At 39.0% G+C, this 27,024-nt stretch overlaps 1 protein-coding gene across 2 annotated transcripts in view; it reads right to left on the reverse strand.

Moving 5' to 3' along the window:
• The window catches only part of RET (ret proto-oncogene), a 74,380-nt gene that overhangs the window by 28,264 nt on the left and 19,092 nt on the right, over positions 1-27,024 (reverse strand). For both annotated transcript variants that reach the window (XM_018911003.3, XM_018911002.3), the window contains exons 2-6: positions 4,510-4,761; positions 2,642-2,935; positions 1,944-2,185; positions 709-910; positions 52-251 (exon numbers count right to left, since the gene is read on the reverse strand). In XM_018911003.3, the coding sequence (XP_018766548.1) occupies positions 52-251; positions 709-910; positions 1,944-2,185; positions 2,642-2,935; positions 4,510-4,761 (1,190 nt within the window). The remainder of the gene's footprint in view (positions 1-51; positions 252-708; positions 911-1,943; positions 2,186-2,641; positions 2,936-4,509; positions 4,762-27,024) is intronic.

Below are 27,024 nucleotides of genomic sequence, written 5' to 3' on the forward strand. Positions count from 1 at the left end.
CAGCTCGTAAGCACCATCAGAAATGGGAAGTATAATTAACATGGTTCTTACTTGTGCAAAACGTTCAGCATTTCTGTTCACTGTGAACTGGTAAGTTATGTTTGAAAACTGAATGCTGACAGGGAGGATGGAGACATTGAAATGAAGCATCACCGATCTTTCTGGGCCATGAAATTCTGTGTCATTCACCAAAACATCCAGCTGGAAGGAACGATGCTCTGTGACTGAAATGCTTTTATTCAGTACCAGTTCTGTGAAGGAAAAGATTTGTCTATTAGCAACCCACATTATCTGCAAATGCATCTTTTAATACTGCAAGCCCAACGAAAACAGATGCACCAAATTTAATTATACACATCCAAGTTTCCTAATAGGAAATAGAAGGCAAGTTAAATATGAAATATGTTCTTATGCTCTCTGTCATTCAAGATGTTTGGGAGGCCTTCTTCCCTTCTACCTACCAAGCCAAGAATCCTACAATCAAGACCTCTTGCTTATCAGTTTATACATCATCATCCCATAAACTCCCTATGCAGAGATGCACAAGCTCCACTTTTTCAGTACACATTTAAAACTCAGTGTTTTCTTTACATGAAATTTCTCAGCTTTCTTTGGCTCAATACTTACAAAACACTCAGAAAAATTCAAGAACTTATTGGTCAGCTACTAAAAAGCAACTTCTCCTTTATTTGAAGAAAGAGTCCTTACTGTACTCGTGCCGAGTCCCCCTCACTTGGCTGCCATTTGGGCTGAAGTGGATTTCATCAAAGATGTGCTCTACACGAAATGTTTCACTTATCCAGGGATCGTCAGTAATGATGGTTCCTGTGTATTTCTTTCTGCTGCTTTCAAGGGGGTAAATAGGTGTGGTGTCTGCATCGTACACAGTCAGCGTGGAAAGAACAGTGCCCTGGTAGGAAACAATAAATGGCACTGCTGAAGGACCTGAAGCTTTCTTCTTCTGATAACTGTTTTGGAGACTGAAATACTGGTCAAACAAGACCTTACAACTTTTACTGAAACCCAGGCAAATGTATTCGTGTCTTGTCAAGACTTGTTCTAGTCAGGAGATGGCAGCAAACTCCTAAAATCAGTCTTTTCCCTTCCAGACACAAATACAATCAAAATATACTTCCAAAGGAAAATTGACTACCAAGAGAACTTGTTGTCAGGAAACAGAAGTTCTCTCATGAAACACACAACGTTTATGCCCCCCCACAGAAAGTCTTCTCTATCCCACTGACTTAAAAAGGGTCATTGCTCCTCTGAAGAGCTCACATGTGTACTTCTCTACTGAAGCAAGGGCTGTGCGTGTGCAGGGGCAAAGACACACAGGGATTCAGACCTCTTGAAAGATCAGCTTGGCATAGTAAGGGAAAATGGGAGGACACCATTAAAACAAGATCCTGGAGTTTGCCATTACCAGCCTGGAAACTTCACAGGTGCAGTGGTTTGCCTGTAGAAATCAACCACGACTTCTACAGCATCCTAATAAATGTTCTGAACATAGTCCTGATACATTACACAAATTTGCATGTATGGGACAGGCACGCACATACATTTGCTCTAACAACACAGTTTCAATCCCCTGGGGGAAGCAACCCCGTAACAAACAGCAGAGCTCAGTATGGAGAGACCCAAAGTGATCCTGACCACAGACTCAGCAAGTGTCCATTCTGTCCTTGGAAACTGCTCAAATTTCTTCACAGAACTCAAACTCCCCAAACTCCTCTTTCTTTAGGATCTGAGTAAGACATAAGATGGGGCAAAGGAATCCTACAAACAGCATTTTACAATCAAAGATCTACAGAGCATAGTGTGGCGATAAGCTTGTTGCCAAGATCCATTATCCAGGTAAAACATGATGCTACCCAGTAGTCCTGCCTCCCAGTGCTGTGCTCATACTTCAGGGACTAGGTAAAGGAGAACATTACCAACATTACCTCTTTCCTGTTGAACTCCACGACAGCATCTGCAGTATCAGTGCCATTGGGAAGGAAGGGAGGAGAGTCATCTTCATCTAACACGTTCACCAGGAAAGGCACCTCCACCTGCATTTCCCTGAGCCCCTCTCTGACGGTGCACTTGGCAATGAGCTCGTATCTCTCCCTCTCCTCCCGATCCAGGCGCTGCGTCACCCGCACACTGGTGGTGTTCTCGTTGTACCGAAAGGGAACTCCTTCAGCTGCAAAACAGCCACAATCACTTACTGTATAGGGCTCTGATGGCTTTAATACTTTTCTGCAATTCAGTAAATCCACTTGGACAGCATGACTGCACAATAAAAGATTCAGAAGTGAAACAGAAGGAACTTGTGTGGTTATATTAGAGTAGGGAGAAGGCACAGAATATATGGGAAGATCCTACAGTTTAGAAGCAGCAGAATTTAAAGCTCAGGATTTATTCTCCATCTACTTTTAGCAGGTATAAAATTATAAAACTGATCTTTTCTTTAGGGAAAGGGATAGCCCTCCTTACCATTTCCTCTATATATCTCAAAGGCAAAATCTTCAGGCTCAGTTTAGGTTCGTAAAGGAACTTCCTTTATAAAATCTAAATTATCTACTTCAAAAGAGACCTTTTAACAGTACAGCTGTTTGAATCTATTGCTAGTACGTGAGCGGCTCAGATCCAGTTTTACCTGCAAGCAGTTTGTAGGAAATGCTGAGATTCTGACACAGATGATGAACTGAAGGTAACCGGAGCTGATGAAATGTACCAGGCGGTTTATTCTCCTTGATGTGAAAGGAGAGATCCATTTCTGTGAAGCAAAGCTGCCTTGCTGTCAGGGAACTGCAAGCTGGTGCAGTAGCATTGATCAAAGAGAGGAAAACCGTGGTGCGTGTAGCAGAGTCACATTCCTTCTCTTGGAAAGGGTGGGATGAAAGGAAGACATACAGCATCACCTTGGACAATGGCATCCAATTTCCTACAGCTTCAGGAGGAAGAAATCGCCATAAGAAATATTTTACAGAAGACAAGCCAACATTTCTTTTCCTTATATTCTACCCTAGCCCATTATTCCATAAATGATCATTTAATCTTATTAAGTGGCAAAGCAACTCTTCAATATGCCAGATGCTGGTGGGAAGACCTTATAACTTAATAATCCAAAAAAGCCTAAAACTATAGGGCATGGCACCAATTTTGCATTATAGAATCTCAAAAACAGCATTCTCAGTATCAGCATTCTGTCTGTAAGACGCTGACATAAAAACACGTCGCTGGCAGCAATCAACTCTTTGATAGGACTGCTTTTGAAGAGACTAGAGCAGAGCGGGGTGGAAAACAGGAAAAATGATGCATGAGATGGCAACAGATACTCAGGACAAATCCATGTCAGGACTAACAATTCAATCACAGCATTCCAACAGTATGGACCAAATTGTCTAGGTTCAGAGAATAGATTGCTTCATCATTTTCAACGATGACGAGGTGGACAAAAGATAAAATCAAAGTTAAAATCAACCTGTGGCATCTACTAATACATCTTCAAGCTTTGTTTTGATTCCCTTGACTACAGACAGCACAGTAATATCTCTGTAATAGATCTAACTCACTTGAAAAGAAGTTCTAGGTCACTTTGATCTGTAGGAACAAAACAAGGCTCTCGGGTGTTAAGTAGCTGTTCCTCCTTTGTTCAGCACAAATATTTGATATACATGAATGCCAAGTACCAAAAATGGATGAAATATCAAACACTCAGCACTTCAAAAATAGAGCATTAAGTGTCTGAAGTTGAAAATTTCAACATCAAGGCACTTATGTCTGAAGGTAGTGTTGATATACAGATCTTACAAACTGAAGACAGTTACTACAGACTCTCTTCAACAATAAAATTTCTGCAACTGATCACAGTGGTATGCCATTAACTCCTCATCCACTTCCTCCTCCACCATCTAATGATAACTAATTTCCTCATAGATCACAATCACCAAAATCAATTTACTGCTAGAGCATAAAAGAAGAGGAAAAAACCCTGAGATAATGAATTTTTGTAGTTCAACAGTAAGCTTCTCTAACAAAACCAAATCTCAAGAAAGGGAGAGAGATCAATTAACCATTTCTTCTGAGAGCTCTTTGGTGTTAAATGTAAAAGTAATTTGTGAATCCAAGTCACCAGAATTCGAGGACCATTTACATAATGGTCCACTCTCACAGCATTTGTTTTGGAATCCCAAACACAATGGAACTGGTCTAACTTTCACCAGCAGATGAACAAACTGCAAATTTCAGTGTAAAGCTGTGACACACAGAAAAATATTTCCAGTAATCAACTGTCCCACCCTATTGGGGCTCCCAGTGTGAGCAACAGAATCTGTCCCAGATCAGCATCTGCTTTGGCATACTGCTGTGGATCTCATTAGGTCTGGTTCCTCATTTTAAAAGGTCAGATGTGTTTTTTTCAAATTTGATGCCCATCTTCCAATGGAGAGATCTCTTTGTTTGAATGTATTTTTCCTTAAGAACAGATACCTCAAAAAGAAAAGCTGCTTTTCTCATACTTACACAGCATGTTAAAGTCCTCTCTATCCAGGCTTTTGCTGAGGTAGAGAAGTCCTGTTTCTTCTCTGATTTGGAACCAATTATTTTCTTGTGGTCTTGCTCGAGGAACTATGAGATTTTGGCACAGATGAAAGTGGGCCACTTCCTCACGTGAATCCCTCAAGGCATGGATGCGCAGGAGCGGCGTTCCCGCTGGCTCGTCAATGTAGACATTCTCCAAGTACTCCTTCCTGGGGAAGTAGAGACCCAAGGCCACTGCAAAGGAAGGCACACAAGAGAAGAGGCAGACACAGTTAAGTGATTTTGGCACTGGTGTTTTCTTAATAGATGTGTTTCCAAAGAAACAAAGGTTTCATTCTCTAAGAAGTAAAGAAGCATTAAAAAATACGTGGAAAAAGGCAGATCCTCCTCTGGTGTAAATAAATACAGTTTTACTTCACTGAAGCCAAGGACACAGCCACCAAAGATACAGCCTATTGTTTATGTTCAATTACAATATTAGCTGCTTTTTGAAAGCAAAACTGCTTTGCTGTAGACAAGGTCCAGTTTAAGATGAATGCTTAAAGAAGCTCTGCTTGCCAAATTCTATTTAAGTTCCTATCTGGTGCTCTCAATTGTAATTCCATCACCTCATAGATGATATTCAAAGAAAGAAAAAAAACTTTAGATGAAATCACACACTTTAAAAGCCTTTAAACATGTTCTCTGTTGAGAGAAAACACAAAAATTTATTAATGGCTTGCACACTTCTCCTCAGGTTACACAAAACCCCTCTTGTAGAGCCTTTTTTGCCTCCCCCTTTTTAAAGAGGCCAGCATGATACTTTTGAGACAGAAAATAGTAGTTATTTAAAAAAAATACTGAAAGAGTTTTAAGTATTTTAAACATGACAGATAGGAAAGCTGAGAAGTGAGGGAGAAGGGAAACGTACTTTTTTTTTTTTTAATTACAATGACTCTGACTGATCGGACCATTTCCTACCCTGGCACTGAAGGCATTTACCTTGAGTAGGGCTCAACTGCCCCTTGGTGCTGGTTTCTTCAGCTCATCTCACCTCACCATGCCACTGTGCAATGGCCTCTCTACCTGTTTGCAGTGCTTCCCTTCCAATTTCACTTGCAAATGTGGTCACAGGGGAACGCCTGATTTGCAAGGAGGGGACAAAGCAATGATCACACAGACTGAAATACTGGAACTATCACTCCTGGACATTACATGCACTGACAGTGCTTGTTCTCATCCAACTTGAATACTTGCATACTGCAGAATTATGCATCACTTCATCCAACTGATAAGGAGTCAGGCATATAAAAAGCTCACACATCTGCTGAACAAACGTAAACAATAACAAGTTCCATATGTTACTACTACAAAGTTCTCTCAGCTTAAATCAAACCAGATACAACTGGAAATGATGGTAACGCAGAAGTAAAATTAGGGATATAAAAACATGTTCAAAATAGCTGTAGCACGTATTTATTCTGCATTAGTATTGGATCCATACACTGTTCTACTGAATGGAGTGCACCACAAACAAACTGTAAACAAGAGAGCTCTAATTTAATTTAGAAATACCACAGAAACCATTGTACCTCGCAATCATTCAGACATCATCTGTATCCCTGGATGCAATTACATCCATCAGGTTTTCAGAGGTCGATTATTTTTTCTATACATATATTTTGCAATATATGAATAAAGCGTTAAAGTAATGTGGTAGGTGAATTCATTCCAAAGGAATTAATTCAAAGAGAACCCAACCAGGTTCAATTCAAAGAGAACTATCAACCAGTCTTTTTGATAGTTTTGGAAAAGCATTAATTCTTGACATTTTCTGTCCAGAAAAAATTATTACTTTTTATTCTGGCACTATCACCCTCTCTTCTTTCTAAGTAAGATTCCTGAATATTTGTATTAAATTACAAATATTTTTTCAGTCCCTTCATCTTTTCCAAAGTGCAGGAAAACCTGGGGAATATGTGCTGCTAGAACTCCTAATAAATGGGTTCAGTAACAAGAGAAACAAGGTGATATTCAAATACAAAGCCCACTCCAAGTGCAAGTAAATAGACCCTCTTGAGGTATTTTGCGTAAAAACTTAATTTTAAAACAATGAAAATTTCTTCACAAAAAATTCAACACTGAAAAATCACTACTCAAGACTAAAAAATTACTTTCAACTCACAAATGCATACAAATGAGGCTTACACAACAGTAGCTGTTATTTCCTTATTTCCAAGACTGGGGTGAACAGTCCTGTGTGCAGTACAAGAACCAGCACCACTGCAGAGATACAAAATCACCTCCAGCAGAAGGAGCTTATACAGAGTATACATAAACAATATCAATGTGTGTCATGGGAAGCAGAAAGGGAGAAAAATGAAGTATTTTACTTGCAATTATTTGCTTCCTTATCTTAGGCAAGTGTGCTAATCTTTATATAATTTGCTCTACAAATGAGGGCTCACACTGCACGCAGGTACAGTGTTCAACCAAGCACAGAAATAATTATGACAGACACAGCCACTTGAATACCTGAAACTTTGCACACAACTACATCTCAGCAGAGTCAGCATCCCCACTGCTCTGCATTTGAAAGAAATGGCTAGTATTGATGCTGCAGAAGTTCTGAAGCTCTTGGGCATCAGTTCACAGGAGGAGTCTTCTCCATTGTCAGAAAGAAAGGGAAAAAACAGAAATGCAAAACAATGCTTTGTATTTTGAAGAGAGGAGGATTCCTTAACAAAATAATTTAGCATTTACACACTAATTATCTGGAAATGTATTTCACAAGTTTCAAAGCCACTTCAAGAAATTAGAAAAAGCTACTGTAAGAGATTTAAATAGACACACTCTCATTTTCTACTCACTTCAAACCTAAAACTGATTAAACTAAAATCTGTCCTTTGGGAAGTTAGTTTTCAGTACAGAGCAGGTACCATATTGAGGACAATATGCAAGGATAGTTTTAAGCGACACCAGTGAATATGTCAAATTTTCACATTTTACTTAGAAAACAAGTATTTGAAGTGAAGAATCTTTACAATACTGCAAAATAAACAAATATATATATACAAATATATATCTATATATATAAAAATTTGATTAGGCTATGTAGCAAGACTCACCCAGTGTTGTGAAACTACTGGGATTTTGTGAAGTGGCTTGCATCACCCTGACTCAGCACTGAAAGAGATGAGAGATACGCAACAGACTGCCCAGGTCACAACCACTCTCTGCACATAAATCTTTGGAGGCTAATTTTAAAGGAGACCTTTGAAGTAGAAATGTAGCACCCACTTTTCAGAGGTGTGTTCATTCCTTTAAGCCCTAGTGAGTTAAAACCAGATACAATAAACTTGCCATCTGGCAAGTATGCTACAGGAGGAAGAGGTTCTAATCCTGGCCACAGTTCCTTGTGTCCTGAAAAAAAAAAAAAAAAATCCATTTCCAAGGACTTGTGCAAGCTTCCTATGGAAGCCAGATGGAGTTTTTAATGAATCTGACAATTAAATAAAGAGGAACTGAGATGGTTACATTCAAAACTGATGGTTAAAGAGCTTTGCTTAGGAATTAAAAGCAGAGAAAAAATTCGCATTACAAGCTTTAAATGCACCACAAGAAGGTTGTGCTCTGTAGCATCACAGAATCATTAAAATATTCTGGCATCTCTGAACATTTTTTTAGTGGACACTTCAGCTCTCCACACTACAATCAGCACAGGAAACATGGCAAGCTCTGATGGATGAGCAATATTATGGGATAATAATAGCGTATCAGTAACACACAGAAGAGAAAAGTGATCACGTTTAAGCGGATGTAATGCTACTAACTAATAGCTCCTACAGGAAATAGATACAGTTATGACAGCAGTTTTCCAGTGCAGGGAGAGAAAGCAAGTAAAATGAGAGTAGAGAAATGAGATTATATGTACTTTGAAGCCTTCATGATTGCCTTTTGAAATAAGGCAATTTTTCATGTGGCTTTTTTCCAGTCATGAATGATTAGGTAAATAATGCCTTTTTTGATACAAATTGATTTTTTTCTGAACACAATTTGTCCTACAAAACTTTAGATGTTTTTAGTGCTTTTTATGCTCGCCACTATCGTCAAGTAGCATTTGGGGACGGCTCTTGATGAAAACTCCTAAAGTGACTACAGCAACATTATATTCTTAATTTCAACCTTGATTACAGAAAATACAGTTTAACATTTTAGTCACAAAATGAAGGAGCAGGAAATTTTTATTAGATATAGAAGAAGACCTGACTGCTGTAAGGCATTCTCCCAAACAATGCCTATAACCATCTTTCAAGTTGGAACTACAGACTTCAAACAAATACTTTTGAACTAGCAGATGTCTTATGAAGTTCATAGTCACTCTTCAAAGTTTGAATGACCACTGCTTGGTTTAGGTTACACTAGGCATTTGAACAAGAAGTTTACTCTTGATTTTAAAAATTCAAATGGCTGACTTATAACATTACTCACTAAAGTTATTTTGGGTTTCATTACTGATGTAACTGAAAACTCTCTCTTGAGCCTGAGTGTCTGTTACCTTCAAACTTCTTTTCAGTAGTTCCTGCTAGTACACTTTTGTCTAGTAAATGAAAATCTTCACAGATCTCAAGGTGCCTCCTGGATAAATACGCATTTAAAAACAATATGACCGGTTTGGTTTTTTTAAAAGACAAAAGGGGGAAAAAAAATCAGCAAAATGGAAATGATGGTTGTTTTTCATTCAGCAACTAGTATACACTTATATAACTTACATCTGACAAAATTTACTCTGAGCATCTCAGCACTTTGGAGGAAAACAAAACAGTTAATTTAGAAAAGAACAGCCCCAGGCAAGCAAAATCTTTAATTCAGAAATTGACATGCATCTCCAAGAAAAGGGAGATGCTTTTAATGCAATGATGGCCTTGCCATTGTAACACACAGGATTTAATAATACAACAGATGAATACGAGAGTCTGTTGTTAACAATCCTCCATTTCTTGCACAGCATCAGATTTCAACAGGCAATTATCTGTCAAGGTTAGTTTTGTGTTCCTGAAATAATTATCTTTACTTCTGACTAGTAACCATTATGTTCCATTACTAGTATTAATATACCTAACATTCGACTCATCAGAGAACAAGGCCAGTAATACACTTTCATATTTTAAATTAAAGGACTTGCCCACTTAATTCCCTTCTAGTCTCCACACAATTAGGAAATAAACTTGCCCTCATAAACCAAAAAGTCTGTAATTTAGGAAAAACACTGTCACCTGACAGAAAAGTAGTACAGAACAGCAGAGCTAAAAACACCACTTTGGATTCAATGGTCAGCTGTGCCAGCTGGGGACATGGCAGTGGTGGCACTGGGACCCAGAGCTGCCTTCAGTGCCTGCCCAGCCAGGCACCAGGGTGAGCCAGGCTCCCAGGCACCAGGGTGAGCCAGGCTCCCAGGCACCACGCAGGGCACGCTGCCTCTCACACAAGCACAAGTCACTGACCTTCTCCTGGTTTTATACAAAAACTTCAGCCAAATTCTGCCACCAGCTGTTGAGGCTGCAGCGCTCCTGCCTTGCTGTAACTCCTGAGGGGTCTGAGAGTCACTACAATAGTGACAGAGAACAAGTGGCATTCTCCTAATTGACTAGCAAGCCACTTACACAGCTCAGCAGCATGACATCATTTACTTTTAGATGTGTTGTTTTTAAGCTGATCACTACAGAAACTGTAACAGATATGATATGAGCCCAAGAACATAAGAAACTGTATTAAAGTGAAAATTAATATTTTTTTCTTTTTTTCCCAAAGGTTCCCCTCTGGAGCCTAGGTTTGAGTGGACTGGGGAAAGATCACTGTAGGGATTCATCGCAGAATTTTCTTACAGTGGTTGTAGTCAAACTTATGGAGCTGGATAATTGCTAAATGTCACCTGTTGTGTACATTTACATGTAGCACAATTGTTGGAGAACAACAGAATAAATTTCAGTACCAGCAGCCTCAGTGAAATACACGTGCTTTACAGAACACAGTACCTCCAGGGAAAACAGGTCCGTACTAAGTGATGGTAAGCAGAAACAGTCCTTAACTGGAATATACTCCAGACCTGTTAAACTGCTCTGCTTTAACTTAATTGCTTCTCTTGTGATTTTCCTCACCAGATTCCCACACTCTTTGAAAATGACCCTGAATTTTAGACTGAATGTACAGAAATTAATTAGAAATATTATATCAGATTTTATATTAAATATAGTATGATATAACATATAATGCATATGATACAAATATATAACTAGGTATAGTAGTAAATATTCTGCTAGTCAGCAAAATGAGAAAGATTTTCTGGTATAGGAAAATAAGAGGGTGAAGGAGAAAGATGGATCTGACAAAAACAAAGTTTGTTTCCTATAACAGGCATATTGAACAAAAATATTAAAAATGTAGAGATCAAAGAGAGACCCTAAATTTATCAAAAAGAAATTAATTTTGATTTGTGAGAACTGCCAAGATTTTAATTCATATCTCAATTCAAGACTGGAAAATCTGTGCAGCCCAGGATCTACCAGAGAACAGGACAGCACCTCTACTGACGCTTCACTTGGGAGTTCAGACCGAGGTCAAACCTGTGCCTACACTTTCCTTCCAGAGCCTGTACCTCTATGTAAGTTTGAGAAAATTCCTCTTTAAGTGCCTCAAAGGCTAGAAGCTTCCTTCCTCTTGCATTCTTACAATTTGTTGTTTGCTTTGGGATTTTTTTATTACTTTAGCAAAAGACAAATGTTTGATGCTTCACTGTTCTAAATACCAGGGTTAGTAGAACTTGAACTATCCATTGCAGAAATTAATATGCATGGAAAGCTTTTTGTGAGAGATTGCAGGGGTTTCTGAAAATTCTTCAGATCCTGATTCCACCACTTTTCCTTATTTGTGTGATGGAATACTTCTTCTTTAAAATATGGCCTAATTGTTAGAGAATACCTGGATGCAATTTTGCTCTGTAGGAGTACCCAGCTGAAATGAAAGACAAGGAAATAATTGTACTGCAGCACAAATTATATTGATGAATACTTACTAGAATTTATTTACTCTGTGTATGATCTCATGTGCTTTCTGTTTTATGTGTATGTAAACACTGCTCTAATGAAAAGCTAGAGAAGAGCGGTGACACGTGTCCCACTGTTCTGTGCTAGAACTGACACACTACTTGTATCAAAACCATAAAACCCTCAATTAATAATGGAGTGACATACAAGTGCTCCAAACCCTTATTATACTTTAATTAGCTTTCACATGTATTTACTCTAACAGTGCTGAGCTCGCACAGAAGATATACATTATAGCAGGAATTTGGAGAACAAAGTACTGACAACCAAATAGATTTGTTTCATAAAAATATAAAAATAAATCACAGGACACTTATCTGCAGAAATTGTTCAGCATACTTGATAAGATGAAAAGACCCTTAAAGGCAAAGACAACTTTTAATTAATTATCTTAGTTAAAAGGATATCATCCTCAAAAAACATTTCCTACATTAAGATACAGATCAAGATCACTGTGCTGATTCTTTAATAAATATAGAATACTACGTTTTCACAATCCCAAGTCATGAAAATAACTGAAAAACAATTGATTTGAAACCTGTTGATTTATGTCAAAGATTTTTATATGCACAAACTCCTGCATTCCATTACTACTTAAGCTCAAATTTCCCCATTTCTCTTCCTCCAGCTGCACTTGATTCTGCATCACCAAAATGAACACAAGTCTTCCTGTCAATTATAAATAGATGAAGTCAGACATAAGGGATCACTTTCTGACAGCTCAGTGCAGTTCACAAACACCTCCATCCATTTCCTCTGCCTAAGCCACCTTCAGAGAGAAAACATGCTCAGGTGAAATAAGTACTGATATTTCTCACAAATGGCTTCCTTCTCCTCAGCATCACTGGACTGCAACAATGAACAGAACCTTGGCCAAATGTAACAGAACCAGTTTGGGATAATTGCACCATGTTTAATTGTTCTTGATCAACACCAGTGACCCTGCACCTGGGTTGTGGCGAGAGGAGTCTGATTTTCAGAGACAAGTTGGATGCAGTACCTTCTCATTTTCTAGGGAGTGGATGACTTTAGAGCATCTGGATCGAATTTTTACTTTGCATTCTCCACCATTGCACTGGAAAACCTATTTTCTATATTTAGTGCAGATGTGTAAAAATTAGCCTGCTTGACCCCTGCAGTAAATAGGAAATAGCTCAGCTTGAATTGTGTTTTATCCATAGCTAATATCTCCAGCTTCCCTTATTTTCCCCAATTCCTGCAGCTCATGAAAGAGAGACAGAGTAGTATAATTACTGCCTTACAGCAGGAGGCAATCAATGAAAACTTTTGCTGCTGGTGTTGAAAAGTTGCCAGAAAAATGGTAATGACATGAACGTCCACCCCTCACAGCAAAGTGCTGTTATTAAGAGCTGCTATTCTCTTTCCAAACACTCAAGGGAGCTATAAGCCTACAGTTCAATTTTTCAGTCCAGGAAGTGAAATCTCACTGCAACTTCAAGCTTATTTGTTTATTTATTTATTTAATTCTGTCTTGAATTAACAGAGCATTTTGGTTTATTCACTATATTTTAGGTGAGGATTACTATATTTTAGGTGATCTGTGTAATCAAATGCAGAACATAAGCTCTTATGCTATTGGGTTTTTTAAAATAAATTATTGTATCATTCTAATGCATATACATTTAAGAACTAAAATACTGGTAAGACACACCTTCACTTGAAAATCTAATTTCTTAAGACACTCTGGCAAATACATTTTCTTAAGTGCTCTTCCAAGGTAGACTGTTTCTAAAATAGTTTCATAAAAATCTATATTACACTTGCCATCATAAAAGAATAAATAACAAAAAAAGAAGATAAGAACCCCCACTACCCCAACTGTGAACATCCCTGTTTAATAAAACAGAACTTTTCCTTTGGGGACTTTCAGTCATTACCACACAGGAGCTACTCATTATGCTGTTGTCTTAAAGCATAAATGTTGTCAGCAGAAGGGCAGAATTGTATTGACAAGGCTTGGAAAGGGGCCGACAGACCACTAATGATATGTGCTGGGCACTGCTGCCTGTTCTAGACAGCTCTTCTCTACTGCCTTTGAGACAGTCACGAACTACATCGCAGCATTGACAAGGACAGCAGTGAACTAGAGAAGTCTAAAAGAAACAATAGTAAAAGCAGCAGTAAAATCTGAATTGCAGGGGCCTTTACAGGACTTTACAAGAGCTTTATTTTCCTCTAAGTGAATTTCTGGGTTCCAGCCCATTCCCTTGCTGGAGGGCATGCCAAGCCACTGTGGACTGCCAAGCGAGCGCATGCACAAAACAATCCTCATCTGATTATTAAAGATTGAATTTGCTTAATATATTTCATAGCTATTTCAATGCCTTTTTTATTTTACAAACATTTTTACTGTAACAGCTAAAACTTTGCCCCATGTTTACACCCTCCACTGCCAACAGAAGAGAACCAATTCTTTGTATCTCTAATACGTACAGTCACTTTTGATAAGATTTTGCTAATGCTGCTAGGCTGCAGCTTCTCTATTGGGTAACTTCTTACTGTCTTTAAATATTAGCTATTTCTTCTACATCAAGGTCTGCACCAAGTCCAGGCTTGCACTGATGCACACAGAGAGTCCTTGATGCTGACATTTATTCTGAACTCAGGCTACCAGAGCAGTCATTCTGATTACACGTTTTTGATGTACAAACAAACTGTAAGTGACAGACCCAGAGTCAAAGGAAGGGCTGCCATCCTTCAGCGATTAGCTCTAGGGCAGCCCGACCCAAAAAGAATATTGAAACACAAAGTTTATACATTTACATTTTTCACAGATGGAGAAACTGATGCTTTCTGCTCTGTCCATAAGATGAAAGCACCTCCAGTGGCTTCTCCTGTCACAGGGTTTGGTACAGCACAGTATCTCCATGCACACTTTATCAAGGATTTTGATTTTACAACTCCTCTGCAAAGGTGCTTGTTGCACTATTTCCTCAAGAGCTCATGGTTTTAAGCTTAAGTGTCAGTAAAAAACCTCATTTCCTCTGCTTCCCCTCTTTCCTGATCAAGGCAGCAATATTCACAGGCTAGTAGACTGCAACATATAATGAAAACACAAGTTCACATTTCAACTGAATACCACAGAAATGCAAATTTAAAACTTGGGTGAGTCCATTAAGAAGCACCTTTCTTTACCTCTGCCTTAAACACCCCCACACACACACTAGAAACATTGTCATCAACAAACCAAGCTGGGTTTTAAAGTCATGGTATGTGACTCAAATGCATTGACTTTTCTGTGAATATTTCTCATGAAACAGAGTTTCCCTGTATGAGGAATAAAAAGATGTCTGGCTTTATAGCTTTTATCATAAAAAATTAACAAAGCTTAAATTTACAGCATATATTTATCTATTCCCATTTTCTCCTTAAGGACGCCTGTTATGATCATGCCAAAAGGAGATGACAATATACAAATCTTTACAACGTCCAGATTTCCTTCCATGCCACTGCTACCACGAATATACTCGCAGAAAAGCAGACTCTTCCTTTCATAAATCTCCACTGTCAACAGGTTCAGGACTCAAGGCTGAAGCTAAATGTTCCTAGAATTTGTGAAGTCAGTGTGACAAAAGACAAGAAATGGAAACAAAAAAACCAACCTGCTGGACTAAACTGGGATTCTCATGCTGCATGGGATTAAAAAGAGCTACCTTAGGAAATTACAGATTGAAGTTCCAACTCGCTGGTACAGTTAGAAAAATTAAGAAAGAGAAGAAGGAAAAGCAGCATGATCTCTATCATATAATTAAATGTCCATAACAAAACATTATCTGTGTAAATCTTTATATTCAAAAACTCAGTTTCATTTTTAACATGGATCCACATTGATTTTAGACTCTACCACTACATGAATGATGTAAAATGCACACCACAACTAAGCCAGATACCTAGGAAATTTTGGGAATATTTTCAGGCCACAGAATAAAAGGTTCAGGGTATAAATCAACCTTCAGGTCACAGAAGTCCGCTGATGAGTGTTAAAGCCACTTCCCAGAGCATTACCCAACCACAGATGTATGTTTTCATATTTCTGGTGCACATTTCTTTTGCTGATGTGCTGATATTTTTCTGAGCACAGTAAAATCCACTGGGCAACTGCTCACTTTGCTAACCAGACTTCAGTGTGAGAAAAGTGAGGACAGACTTGCTTAAAAGTATTTTGTGGCTTTCCAATTGCTCTGCTCTGGAATGAACATTGACAAGTTCTACTGGCCCTCCCTGGGAGTTCCCACACACCAGCTGGCAGAGATGAAAGCAGTCAGAAGGAAAATAAATGTCATTCCTTTCCATATTTCTCTAATTTAAAGCAATTATCAATTTAATAAACACTGGTTTCAAGGAAAGCGAAGATTCTCGCTTTGGGCTTACATGAATCATTTGGAAGGCAATGCTGTTCCCAGTGACTATTCCCTAGTTTTTGTATGTTATTAGAAAGGGCCTGACCTCCTGTATTTTTCCATGCACTGGAAAAGACTTTGCTCAGCTAACTAACCCAATTGCTTGTGCATTTGGAGCACAATGTAGAATTACAAAAAAAAACAAAACCAAAAACAAAAACAAAAAACCCCAAAAGCCCCAAAACCAAACCAACCAACAACAAAATTCCAACTGTATTTCTGGTACAAAAGGACTTCCACTGAAGCTGGGCACCCTCATGCCACTTTGAACATTCCTTGGGAAGTTCTCTGCAGAGATCTGCCTTCAAGTACCTCAACATATCAGTTAGAAATAGACCTACTATTTGCCAGCACTTCTGACCAGCTTTCAAGCTCACCAACTGACTGGTCCTTCTGAAACAGAAGAATCTTAAAAACCATAGACAGACAACTATATCTCACTTAAGAATGCACAGCGGGCTCTAAAGTTTCCTTAATTGCTTCAAAGTTTTACAGGCCAGGTATTTTTCATCAGCAGTCTTGTCTCTTAGACTGAAAACAAGTTGGGAAGAGCTGGGCAGGTAAAATGGCTGGAAGTTTCACCTCAACATGAGGAAGAGATTCTTTCCATTGAGCACTGGAACAGGCAGTCCAGGGGCATCATGGAGCCTCCCACTCTGGAGACATTCCAAACCCACCTGGACATGTCCCTGTGCCACCTGCTCCAGGGGACCCTGCCTTGGCAGGAGGGTGGGACTGGATGATGGCCAGAGGTCCCTTCCAGCCCTACCAGTTCTGTGATAGCACAGCTGGCACCACTGTGCCAAGCCTGTCCTCACTCACAGAGGAGCACTCGGATGGGCAGTGCCCCAGCTCCCCGCAGAGAGCACACATCCAGAGCACACAAACCCTGTGCTAAAATGGGGTTCATGTTCCTGAACTGCAGCTCACACTACTGCCTAAGTAGTGCTGAGCCTGCACCAGGCTACAGGCTCAGAACAACTGACACCTGCAGGCACATCTCACAAAAATACCTATTTTTAATACAATCATTGCCTCACCCAAACTTGCTGAGGTCAAGAACCCTCTAAGACTTCACCAGCTTTGAGACTCCAGGCAATATTTTGCAAATACTTGCTGACAGGATAAGAAGACAAATTTTATCATACCCACAGCGACATAAATGTGTGAGAGTATGGGTTACACTTAAGGAGAGAAAGATGCATGCTTGGGGACTATTGCATAAAAATGTTTAGTCAAAAAGAATGAGAAAGTGCTACATTTTAAGAACTTATGCTAAGGAAAACATATTTAAAAGTGTCAGCTACAATTCCCTAGGTAATGGTGCATGCTGTTTCAAGCTTCGTCCAGAATTTAGGTTCAAAATAGTATTTGGACAATTAGCACTATTCTAAGAGTTTAATGTGGTTTTCTGTAGCTTTAATTCAGCAGTATTTTGTTTTTAAGGCTGGACAATATTCCCTTTCAAACCAAAATTAACGTAGCACATCAGTGGTAATTTTTCAATGATCCCCATCCATTTGAATGAATGCTACTTTACCAAAAAGCCCAGTGGAGTCAGTCAGTCTATATATCATTAAGTCCAGTATTTTTTATTGGATGCCATAAGGACTTTGTGGACCTACTCAAAGCTTTTTGGCTGACCCAGTTTTTGCTGAAATACAACTTTTTACAAAGATCATACTGCTTTGACTCTGCAAATGGGAATGCCTAGCTGCAGATATATTATTTTGTTTTGTCTTTGCACATTTGATTGGCAAACCTCTGAAAGGATCTCACATGTTGCTGCAGTGAAGATCAACAATGTAATTTTAAAATTAGATTTATTCATTACGGGTTTAATCCACTTTTCTCTGAAAAAAGGCAGAGCAAATCCACTTATACAGCTGTACGAGCAAAATATAACTCTCTTCTGGAGCAGGAGACAGAGAGTGGAGTTATACATCAGGCCTCTGGGGTTGTAAGGCTGAAGTCCAGAATAGACTGGGCAGCCTCCATGGCCGTATGTCCTGGATCCATTGTAAATTGGATTCACCTGCTCACCTGCAGACAGCATTTCCATTTCCTCAGCATTACCCTAATCATGGGAGCTTAGTTCATTTTTGAGACACCCTGGCCATCTCTCAAGCACATACAGTTACCAGTACCTTTTCCAGTTCTAAAAGAAAATTGAGAAGGCACACACAGATGGTATTTGATTAGAAACAGTGGTCTTGTGCTATAGATTTCTTAAAAACAAGATATCACAGAATGCTTGAGGTTGGCAGGGACCTCTGGTGATCATCTGGTCCATTTCTCCTACTGAAGCAACACTACCTAAAGCCACTTGTCCTATAACCTTTTTTATGCCAAGCCCAGAGATATGCCAGCCAAAAGACATTTTGATCACACTGAGACATTTACAGTCACATAGCACTTCATACACTTCACCTTTGATTTGAGAAAATTAAGCTTACACAAGTGAAAGATGACCTTCCTAGAAATGTTTCCTTTTACAAAATAAGAGCCATCTGCCAAGGATTTAGCACAATGATAAAAGATTAAAAGCAGCTGCATTAAAAATTTGCTATGGATTTGATATTTATAAAAGCAAAAATAAAAAATCAATATACATAGAATCCACACTTAATAAATATATATGCTAATAAAAAAGTGCACTGCCTGGACCTTAATTATATTCACCAAAAAAAAAAAATTCAAATAGCTTCTTTAACCAGTAATCACGTGTATTTATGGTGCAATTTGGATCAAATCTGTCCCTTCTTAAGTATGGAGAAAACCCTGTTTTCTAAAACAATTAATTTACCCCAGAAAGCTCATAAATGAAGCTGTTGGCTTCATTCAGCATATCTTCATTACGAAGTCAAATGTTTCAAATACAGAAACAAAGCAAGAACAAGATTAATACTGCTTATATTTATCTTCTGATTTAAACAATTTATGTATCAACACTTGAGTTTCATATTGGTTATGCACAAACTATGTACTAGTACTAGTATATGCTCATTTAAAGCTAAATACACACCTGTGAAAATCTAACGAAGTAGTAATACAGATACACACACACATGTTGAACCCTAATCTTTTAGACAATCAAGAATTGTTCAGCATAAATGCTCATATGCTCTTCTTCTAGATAGGATTCTGTGTACAAATTTTATATCTGAATATATTAGTACTTCCAGTAGATCTTAGAGAATTGTAATGAATTTTTCCAGTGTTAACTTACAGAAGAGTATTTGTTTTTAAGGTCCTAATCTCCTGCACAGCTGTGTTTCCCAAGTTTTCCTTCAACCATCACACGATTGGCACCCACAGCCCTCCAGAGCTCTGGCAAACCAAAAGCCTTCCATATATCAGCTTCTAGCTATAGACAGAGAAAAGAGAGTGAAACTGGACTGTTTCCTAAAATAGTGCATGACAATGAAGTTTCCAGTCTTGGAAATACAGTTCATGTGGCTGTATAAGCACACAAGTGACTCCTGTGAAGCAAAGGTACCCATGCAGGATGTGCTGAGCTTGTGCCTTGAGGCTCTGGGACCTCTGTGCCACAACCTTTGCTGTTATTGGCAAGGCCACCAGAAGCTGTTCTCAGCCACATTTTGTCTCTTCCTCTCCGGCCCCACTGCCTCAGACGTGTCTCCCACTGTGGAACTGTGTGTGACCAAAGCAGTAAATTTGGCTTAAACCAACTGTGCCCAGAAAGAAGGATATACAGACAACCCAGTGCATGGGACCTCGCCCGTCCAAAAGCTCAGCAAAGGAAAAGAGTGGTTCCCATTCCCTCTCCCTTCCCCTCTCACAGAGGTTGTCAGCCAAAGCAAGGAAGACTTAACTGCTCTTTAAAAGCTGCTATTTACCATCCAGACAATTACAGTTATTAAAAATATACTCACTTGAAGATGATAATGCTTCAAAGGGATTTTCCAGAATTTTTTCACTTGCCCTCAAGGTGCCACATGTTCCCCAGGGGAGGAAAGGCTAGCAGCCAGGGAACACAGGGAGAACACTATGAAGCATTGTCAACTGAGAGTTAGAGCTTTAGGCTTTCACTAGATCAAGCTCTGTGGGTAGTGCCTCACCGAGACTGCAACCAAGAGACTCCATTTCACTGGCACGACTGACAGGATTTGTGAGATGGTGGCACCGAGTTATTTGTTTGGGAGACACGTGTGACTTGCCCATCTGCATGAAAAACGTATGCTAAGGTCTTTTAATGAGGACTACATGCAATGTCTGATAAGAGAACAGATTGCTGCATTACCTCTTCCACCATAATCCAGACAGATTGTCAAGCAGACTGGGTCAATCACCATGTGTTTTTATTTATTCTTTTTTTTTGCAATTCCTTGGAAAACTGACAAAAGAAACACAGCAAAACCCCAATGAAAGAGTTGATGGCTTTTGTATTTTGGCATTACTTTACTCTGCCTTTGGGATGATGAACTTTCTCACACATTTGATTGATGTAACTAGCTTAACTGATTAATCACTTTGCCTCCTAGCAGTTCCTTCCTGCTTATATCCAAGGAAACAGTCAATTAGGAGTATAATTAATTCTTCCTTTCATGATGGGGTAAATTTGGAAGGTTGTGACCACATGAATGCAGGCAATGCAGCTGGTTAATCTGCAACTCTGAACCTCATGCTCCTAATGAACAAACTACAGCTCTTACACTTCAAGCAACAGACAAAACACCCAAATCCTCTACAGTGCATTTGGATACCTACAAAATCACACATGGAGGAAACACATTTAACCAGGCAGTTGCGCTGAAAAAAATCTATTCTGTTCTTTTATGTCAAACAAATAAAGAAAACCATCCAAAACAAAATACTGAAATCTAGTAAACTAATGTTAAGCACATTCAGCAACTGGGTGGGCACAACTAGTAAAACAGATTTTTAGCACAAACAATAGAAAACATCATCTGGATATAATGGATAAAGAAAGACTTCTCCATCATGTTTTAACAACTGAAGTAGTTGCTCTTCGAAAATGAACACCACCACGACAACAACCCTTGAGATGCAGAAACTGAATCAGGGAAAGTGCATCTACAGGCTGCTCAAATGTCAGTCTACACAGCTACCTCACACCTTCCTCACCTTAAGGCAGCAGTTTCCAGCAAATATCTAAGGATGAATTCACAGAGCATTTCAGTAGCTGACTGCACTCTTACAAGTTTCATCCCTTTATCCGCATTACATTTGAGTAACATTGACTCCAGAAAATACAGAGATCTCCTTCTCAAAGGTGGCATGAGTTTGGAGATTGTTAGATTATTCTTATGAAGTAGTTTTTGAAACCATGTTCTAAGTATCTAAAAACTATTCTGGCTGGTCAGACCATGTGAATTCTATAATAATTTAAATGATTTAATGTATCTTTATATCGAGCATAATTGGTAATACATAAATCTGGTAAAAGCAAGATACAGAGGCAGATGAGCAAACTAGTGGGAAAAAGCTTCTGAAATTATAAGTGAGCCAAAAAACATGCCTTAATTAAATTTTTTTGAATGAGTGAAGAGGTGATACTGAGTTCCATGTTCATAAATTTGCTCTCAAGAGTTACAGATCTGGATCAGACTTTGGACTGAGAAGTTTGGTTTCCTGCCCAGATCAGCTGCAGAGTAATTTCATGAAATTATCACAATTCAATAGAGAGACATGAAAAAAACCCTTAACTTCTGTTTTGCTTCAGCCTTGAAAACTGCTGAATTCACATACAGTTTAATTTGGGTTTGTACTTTGCTCCTCTGAACATTCCAAATGGAAATACCATTATTAACTTAATCCAAATCAGTATAACCTTCAGACTCAGCTCCTACCTCTCCCTCTTTTTCGTTTTTGTTTTTTTGGTTTTGGTGTTTTTTTTTTTTTTTTTTTTTTTTTGTAAGCCCCATCAAAAGGAAAAATTGCTAATGAACATGCTAAGTAATGTAGCAGCTCCCTACTGGTCATCATTATTTAGATGGAAACAGAAAATGGGTACTTAAAATATTAATACTTGGTAATTTGATCACAGATTCCAGATGATTTCCAATCTTTAAGGCATTAACCACGATAATGTTTATTATTACATTTTCTCTACTTATTCTTCCATGAATGGAATAAAACTGTGTCAGAAAGGAGCAGCTAAATAAGACAATGATTTTTCTCTGAATGTATATAAACACGTGCACCCAGAAAAACACTGGATATACCTTTAACTAAAATCCAAAATATTTATTTTCAATCAAATAATATTTGAAATAACCACTCTGAAAAAAGTCAAGCTAACATCATGCCTTTTTTTTTTTCCAAATAACCAAACAGATGTCCCAATAAAATTTGCCATTATTCTTTCCAGGAGGAGAGCCTCCATGACTTTTCCAGTAACTTTAACAGAATTCACTCCAATTCTGTTTTCCTGGACAACACACTAGGAAAAAAAGGGAAATTGGTGTTTTGAACTCCTCTTACGAGGAAAATACCATTAAATCAATCTTCATTAATACTAAAACACTAGTTCTAGCAGGAAAATGCTATATTCTGCACACTATTCTACTCAAGTGAGTTTTATTTTTCTTAAAATTTGTGGGTAATTGCAAAGAGTACAGTGTGTCATCCAAAAGATACTGATTTACAGTTAGGTGCCCACATGCACAAATCATCAGTGAGTATCCCTGCATAGAAAAGTGCCTCTGTCTTAGGAACATACACTACTTGGGTATAACTTGGCCCTGATGCTTCTGTCTGCATTTTTCTATACATTCTTAAAACATGGGAAACATACTGCTGAACTCCTCCTTTTTATTAGGGTTTGCTCTCTGAACTATTTCTAATGACTACAAATTTGCCTGTTCTCCATGTAAAGACAACTAATGCTGAACTAGGAGGGAAAAACTTCAAAACAAGAGGAACCAACCAACCATGAAACTGAAGTATTCAGACAACTTGTTGGTATTACTCATGAGAAAAAAAAAAAGAGGGTCAAAGTAAACGAGTATTTCATTAGAACTGTTGTCAGTACAATATGTGAGGTGCACTGGGGCTGTCTAGGATCAATCTACACAACTTAGAAAACAAAGGTATCATGCTAACACACAGCTGACAGGGATGTAGACTGGGAGCCTTGCAATTGAGTTCTGATTTTATCAATTCTTAGAAATAAAAGAAGTCTACCTCCTGTCAGGAAACCATGCAAAATGAGAAACGTGCTGCACTGATCACTGTTCCAAGTCACTGATCTGACAGAGAAGGCTTCAATGGCTCAGGAAGAAAAGCCTAGACTGGGAGCTCTAACAAGTGGTTGAAAAAGCAGCCACTTAGAGCAGTCTCCTGGATCACACCACTGTCAGCTACATCAGTTCTGTGTACACTGTCAAGGGGTTGGAAAAAAGGCAAAGCTGATCTTAAATGTCATTCTATCCCCTGTAAGTACTCAGTGTGTTAGTTCTGCTCTCAAAGCAACATCCATTGAAAGAATATTAAGGCTACTGAAAAACTAAGGCTGTTGAGAAGAGTCTGATGGGGACTGCTGCTTTGAGGAGCAAAATATCCACAAAGAATCTCAATGTCCAAAGTCTCCCAGTCCACATCTCTTCCTGCCCAAAACCCAACAGCACAAAATCATGGAATACTTTTTCTACTGACTGGGTAAGTACCTGGGTTAAAATCACACAAACAGGGAGAAAAAAGGAAGTAATGTTTGTTTACATACTCCTGGTTGTTTGCTAGTAGAAACAAAATTTTTGAATCACCAGCATATTTCTTTCATCTTTTCCACAGACCTAATGCTCTTTTCACAGTTCCTGACTAATGACAAGATAAAGGAGCTCCAACACTAGGGTGAGAAATATTTACTGGCCCAAACAGAAAAGCACAAGACAGTTTAAATGTGCAGTTTTAGAACAGCTCTTAGCTGTTCTAAGACGCAAAAGATTCCCCCTTTGCAGCAGGTTTTCACAGAATAATGGACACAAATTTGAGGTGTAGTTTCTCTGTGGATAAGTACTGCCAAGCCCTTAAAAACATAAATGTGAAATTATATCTCCTCATTAGAGAATTCTTCCCCATCACTGTAGCACTAAGTGGTCTCCCAATGTTTAATGTATTTCCACTTCTTTGAGTTGTCAAGAATCTTATCCCTGTTTTATACTTGGGGAACTGGGGCAGAAAGGCTAAGGATATATCTAAATGGCAAAACTATGCTCGTCAGGTAAAATCTCTAACACAGATGTATCTTCAGTACAGACCAAATCCACCTACCATCTCCTCTTAAAGACACAATTTCCTTTGCAAAGAGAAGTTGGAAGTAGTAAGGGGGTTATGTCCAAATAGAAAGTTCCTCTCTAAGAGTGCTTTGCACTGACAGCTCTGATACACTGCATACCAAGGGACCCAGGGGACTTAACCAAAACCATGCACCCTGCTTTGTCACAGGCACCTCATTTAATTGAGGTCTAATAAATAATAGATTAAAGCCCTGGCCACGATATAATCTCTTTTCTTACTGTGATTCTTGTAAAATTGTACAAAAAGGACTTTCAAAAACAACTTGAAATGAGCCAGAAGGTCTCTTTATGAAGGCAGCAACTAAGATTTAAAAATGACAACAAAAAATCCAAGTGTTAGAGTAGGACTTTGCTCAGATGGCATCTGCTGATGGCCAAGGCATGCTCTGCATCCAGCGCCGCAGGCATGTCCTGAGCTGCTGGAGATGTGAGCACCCGACACCCACGCAGCACATGGAGCTAACCCAGGTCTGAGGGTGCTGTGGGACTCCAGACGCTCCTCTGGGCTGAGTGCCATTAGACCAGGGCTGCAGCAGGGGATACTCAAGGACAAGGACTGCAGGGAATGCTGCCACAAACTCCCTGAGAGAACATCATTCAACGTCAGCTTAAATCTATGGGATTAAGGCAATGCAACAGTAGTGTTACTGAAATGGCTTTGATTTTGGCTCTTATGTGTCCTTGAGTTCCAAGATTTTAACTAATTACTTTGAGGCTTATCCAAAAAAATAAGAAGGATAGGAAATGATCACAAACATCAGCAGCTGCTATGCAGAGATGCTACTGATACAGAGACAGCTGGGTACACATTTCTGCGGTCATTTCCTTGATGAATAGAGAGTGCACTGTTGCATTCTCATAAAAATGGCATTGTCAGCCTCTCTCAAAACACTATAGGTTCAGTCCTGATCCAAAGGACTATGACTTGTCTTTAATGGACAGAAAGACTCCAAAATCTGTCAGTCCATGTCCTGCTGGCATTCCATGCCTAGGAAGGCAATAGCTTTCACCAGCAACTCTCAAACCTGCAAGGCAAGCATCTAATTCTGCAAGGGGTTACAACAGACACGTCCCTTAAGTGCACAGAGAACAGAGGTTTTATAAAGGATACTCATTCAGCCAACTAGGTTCATGCTCCAGCAGGAAAACATGTCACAAGGCCTCTGGGGAAAGAGAACTCAATGCTCCAGGCAAGCAACCCAGGACAGTTGGCAAAACAATGTAGGAGAGAAGGAGGAAATCGCCTCTTCAAAGGCTAAGAGGGGAAGGGGCAAAACATGGGCATGTTGAAGCCTGCTCCTAAATGTCATTATTCAAGGGGAAGTTAATGACTCTTCCCCTCATACACAGGATGTGCTCTTCCCCCATAAGCTATCATTCAAAGAATCAACTAGTACTAACTAAGCACGCTATTAGCTGTTGATATTTAATAAGACAAGAACAGAAGCCACAGCTCTGGCCTTGCCAGGCCTCTTGATTAAGGGCAGCATCGTAACTAACAGTGCCTTTGGCACTTTGACAGGTTCAGGAGGTTAGTGCGAATTTCTGACAGGATTTGCGCATCAGTGCTTTACTGAATCACTCACTGACCAACCTTTCTGGACCAAAAAAAGGGAAAAAAACCCCAAACTGTGGTCTTAGGAAAAAAACCACCAAAATGATGACATTTTCTCACAGGGTATTGTTCCAGATGTGGTAAAGGGAAGAGCAGCATCTGCAAATCTCGGACTGAATTTCTCCATTGTAACAGCAGAATGATTACTCAGTAAGTGATATATTGGTGCCCCAGTAAACAAAACTGCCCAAGAGTACTGATATGCCAGTACCTCAGGGCATGAAGAAGGAAATCATCAGTAATACAGAGAGCTGATGTAGAAAAACTGTGAGGTGCTTCTATATTGAACCAAGCTAGATCAGTAAATAGAAAAATCTCAGAGCAGGGACACAGCACTTCATTTCTGTAGAATCCACATTTGCACCCTGAACACCTGAATCAGTCATGCATGTCTTGGCCCCCAGAGGGAACTCAAAACACTCAAACGGCCAACCAAAAAAATTACACCAAAATTCCCCCCAAAACTCCAAATACATACAAACAAAAAAGAAAAAGAAACAAAGAAACAATAGAAGAGAAAATAAAAAGGAAAAAAATAAACACACCAAAACCCCCATGCTACTAAACTATTTCCACAAAAGTAATAATCCAAGCTAAACAAATTTTGGAAGAAGATATTATCTGCATTAACCAGCTACAAAGCTTTAAAAGGCTATAAAAATATAAGAGCCAATATATAAGGAAAATGTATAAGCAAATGCAAAAACAAAACCAAAACCTTGGAAAATCATTTTCCAAGCTTCCTTTTCATGAGATGAATTAGGCCACGGAACAGTCCCCATTGCTCGGGCAGGCTGAAGTTGGACAGAACAGTGGAAATGCATACTGCAGGGAAACTTGGAAGCACACACTTCCAAAGTCCTTTCCACCTTTAGCCTCTCTTACACTACAACTAACAGGTCTGAACTGTTACAGAGTTTCCAGGTTTTCACTAAAACAAGGAGACATTTGTCATTGCAAAGCTGCCTCTAACAGGCAAGCCAGAGTGGCTCAAAGGAAGGAGATAAAACAGAGAGATGTCAGAGCTCTCCTGCTGAGTGCTTTAGTCCGAGTGCTCAGTTTAGCAACATGAAGATGTTTATGCTGCCTGCAAGAGG

The sequence above is a fragment of the Serinus canaria genome, chromosome 6 (genome assembly GCF_022539315.1).
Source record: "Serinus canaria isolate serCan28SL12 chromosome 6, serCan2020, whole genome shotgun sequence".
NCBI classification, from domain to species: domain Eukaryota; kingdom Metazoa; phylum Chordata; class Aves; order Passeriformes; family Fringillidae; genus Serinus; species Serinus canaria.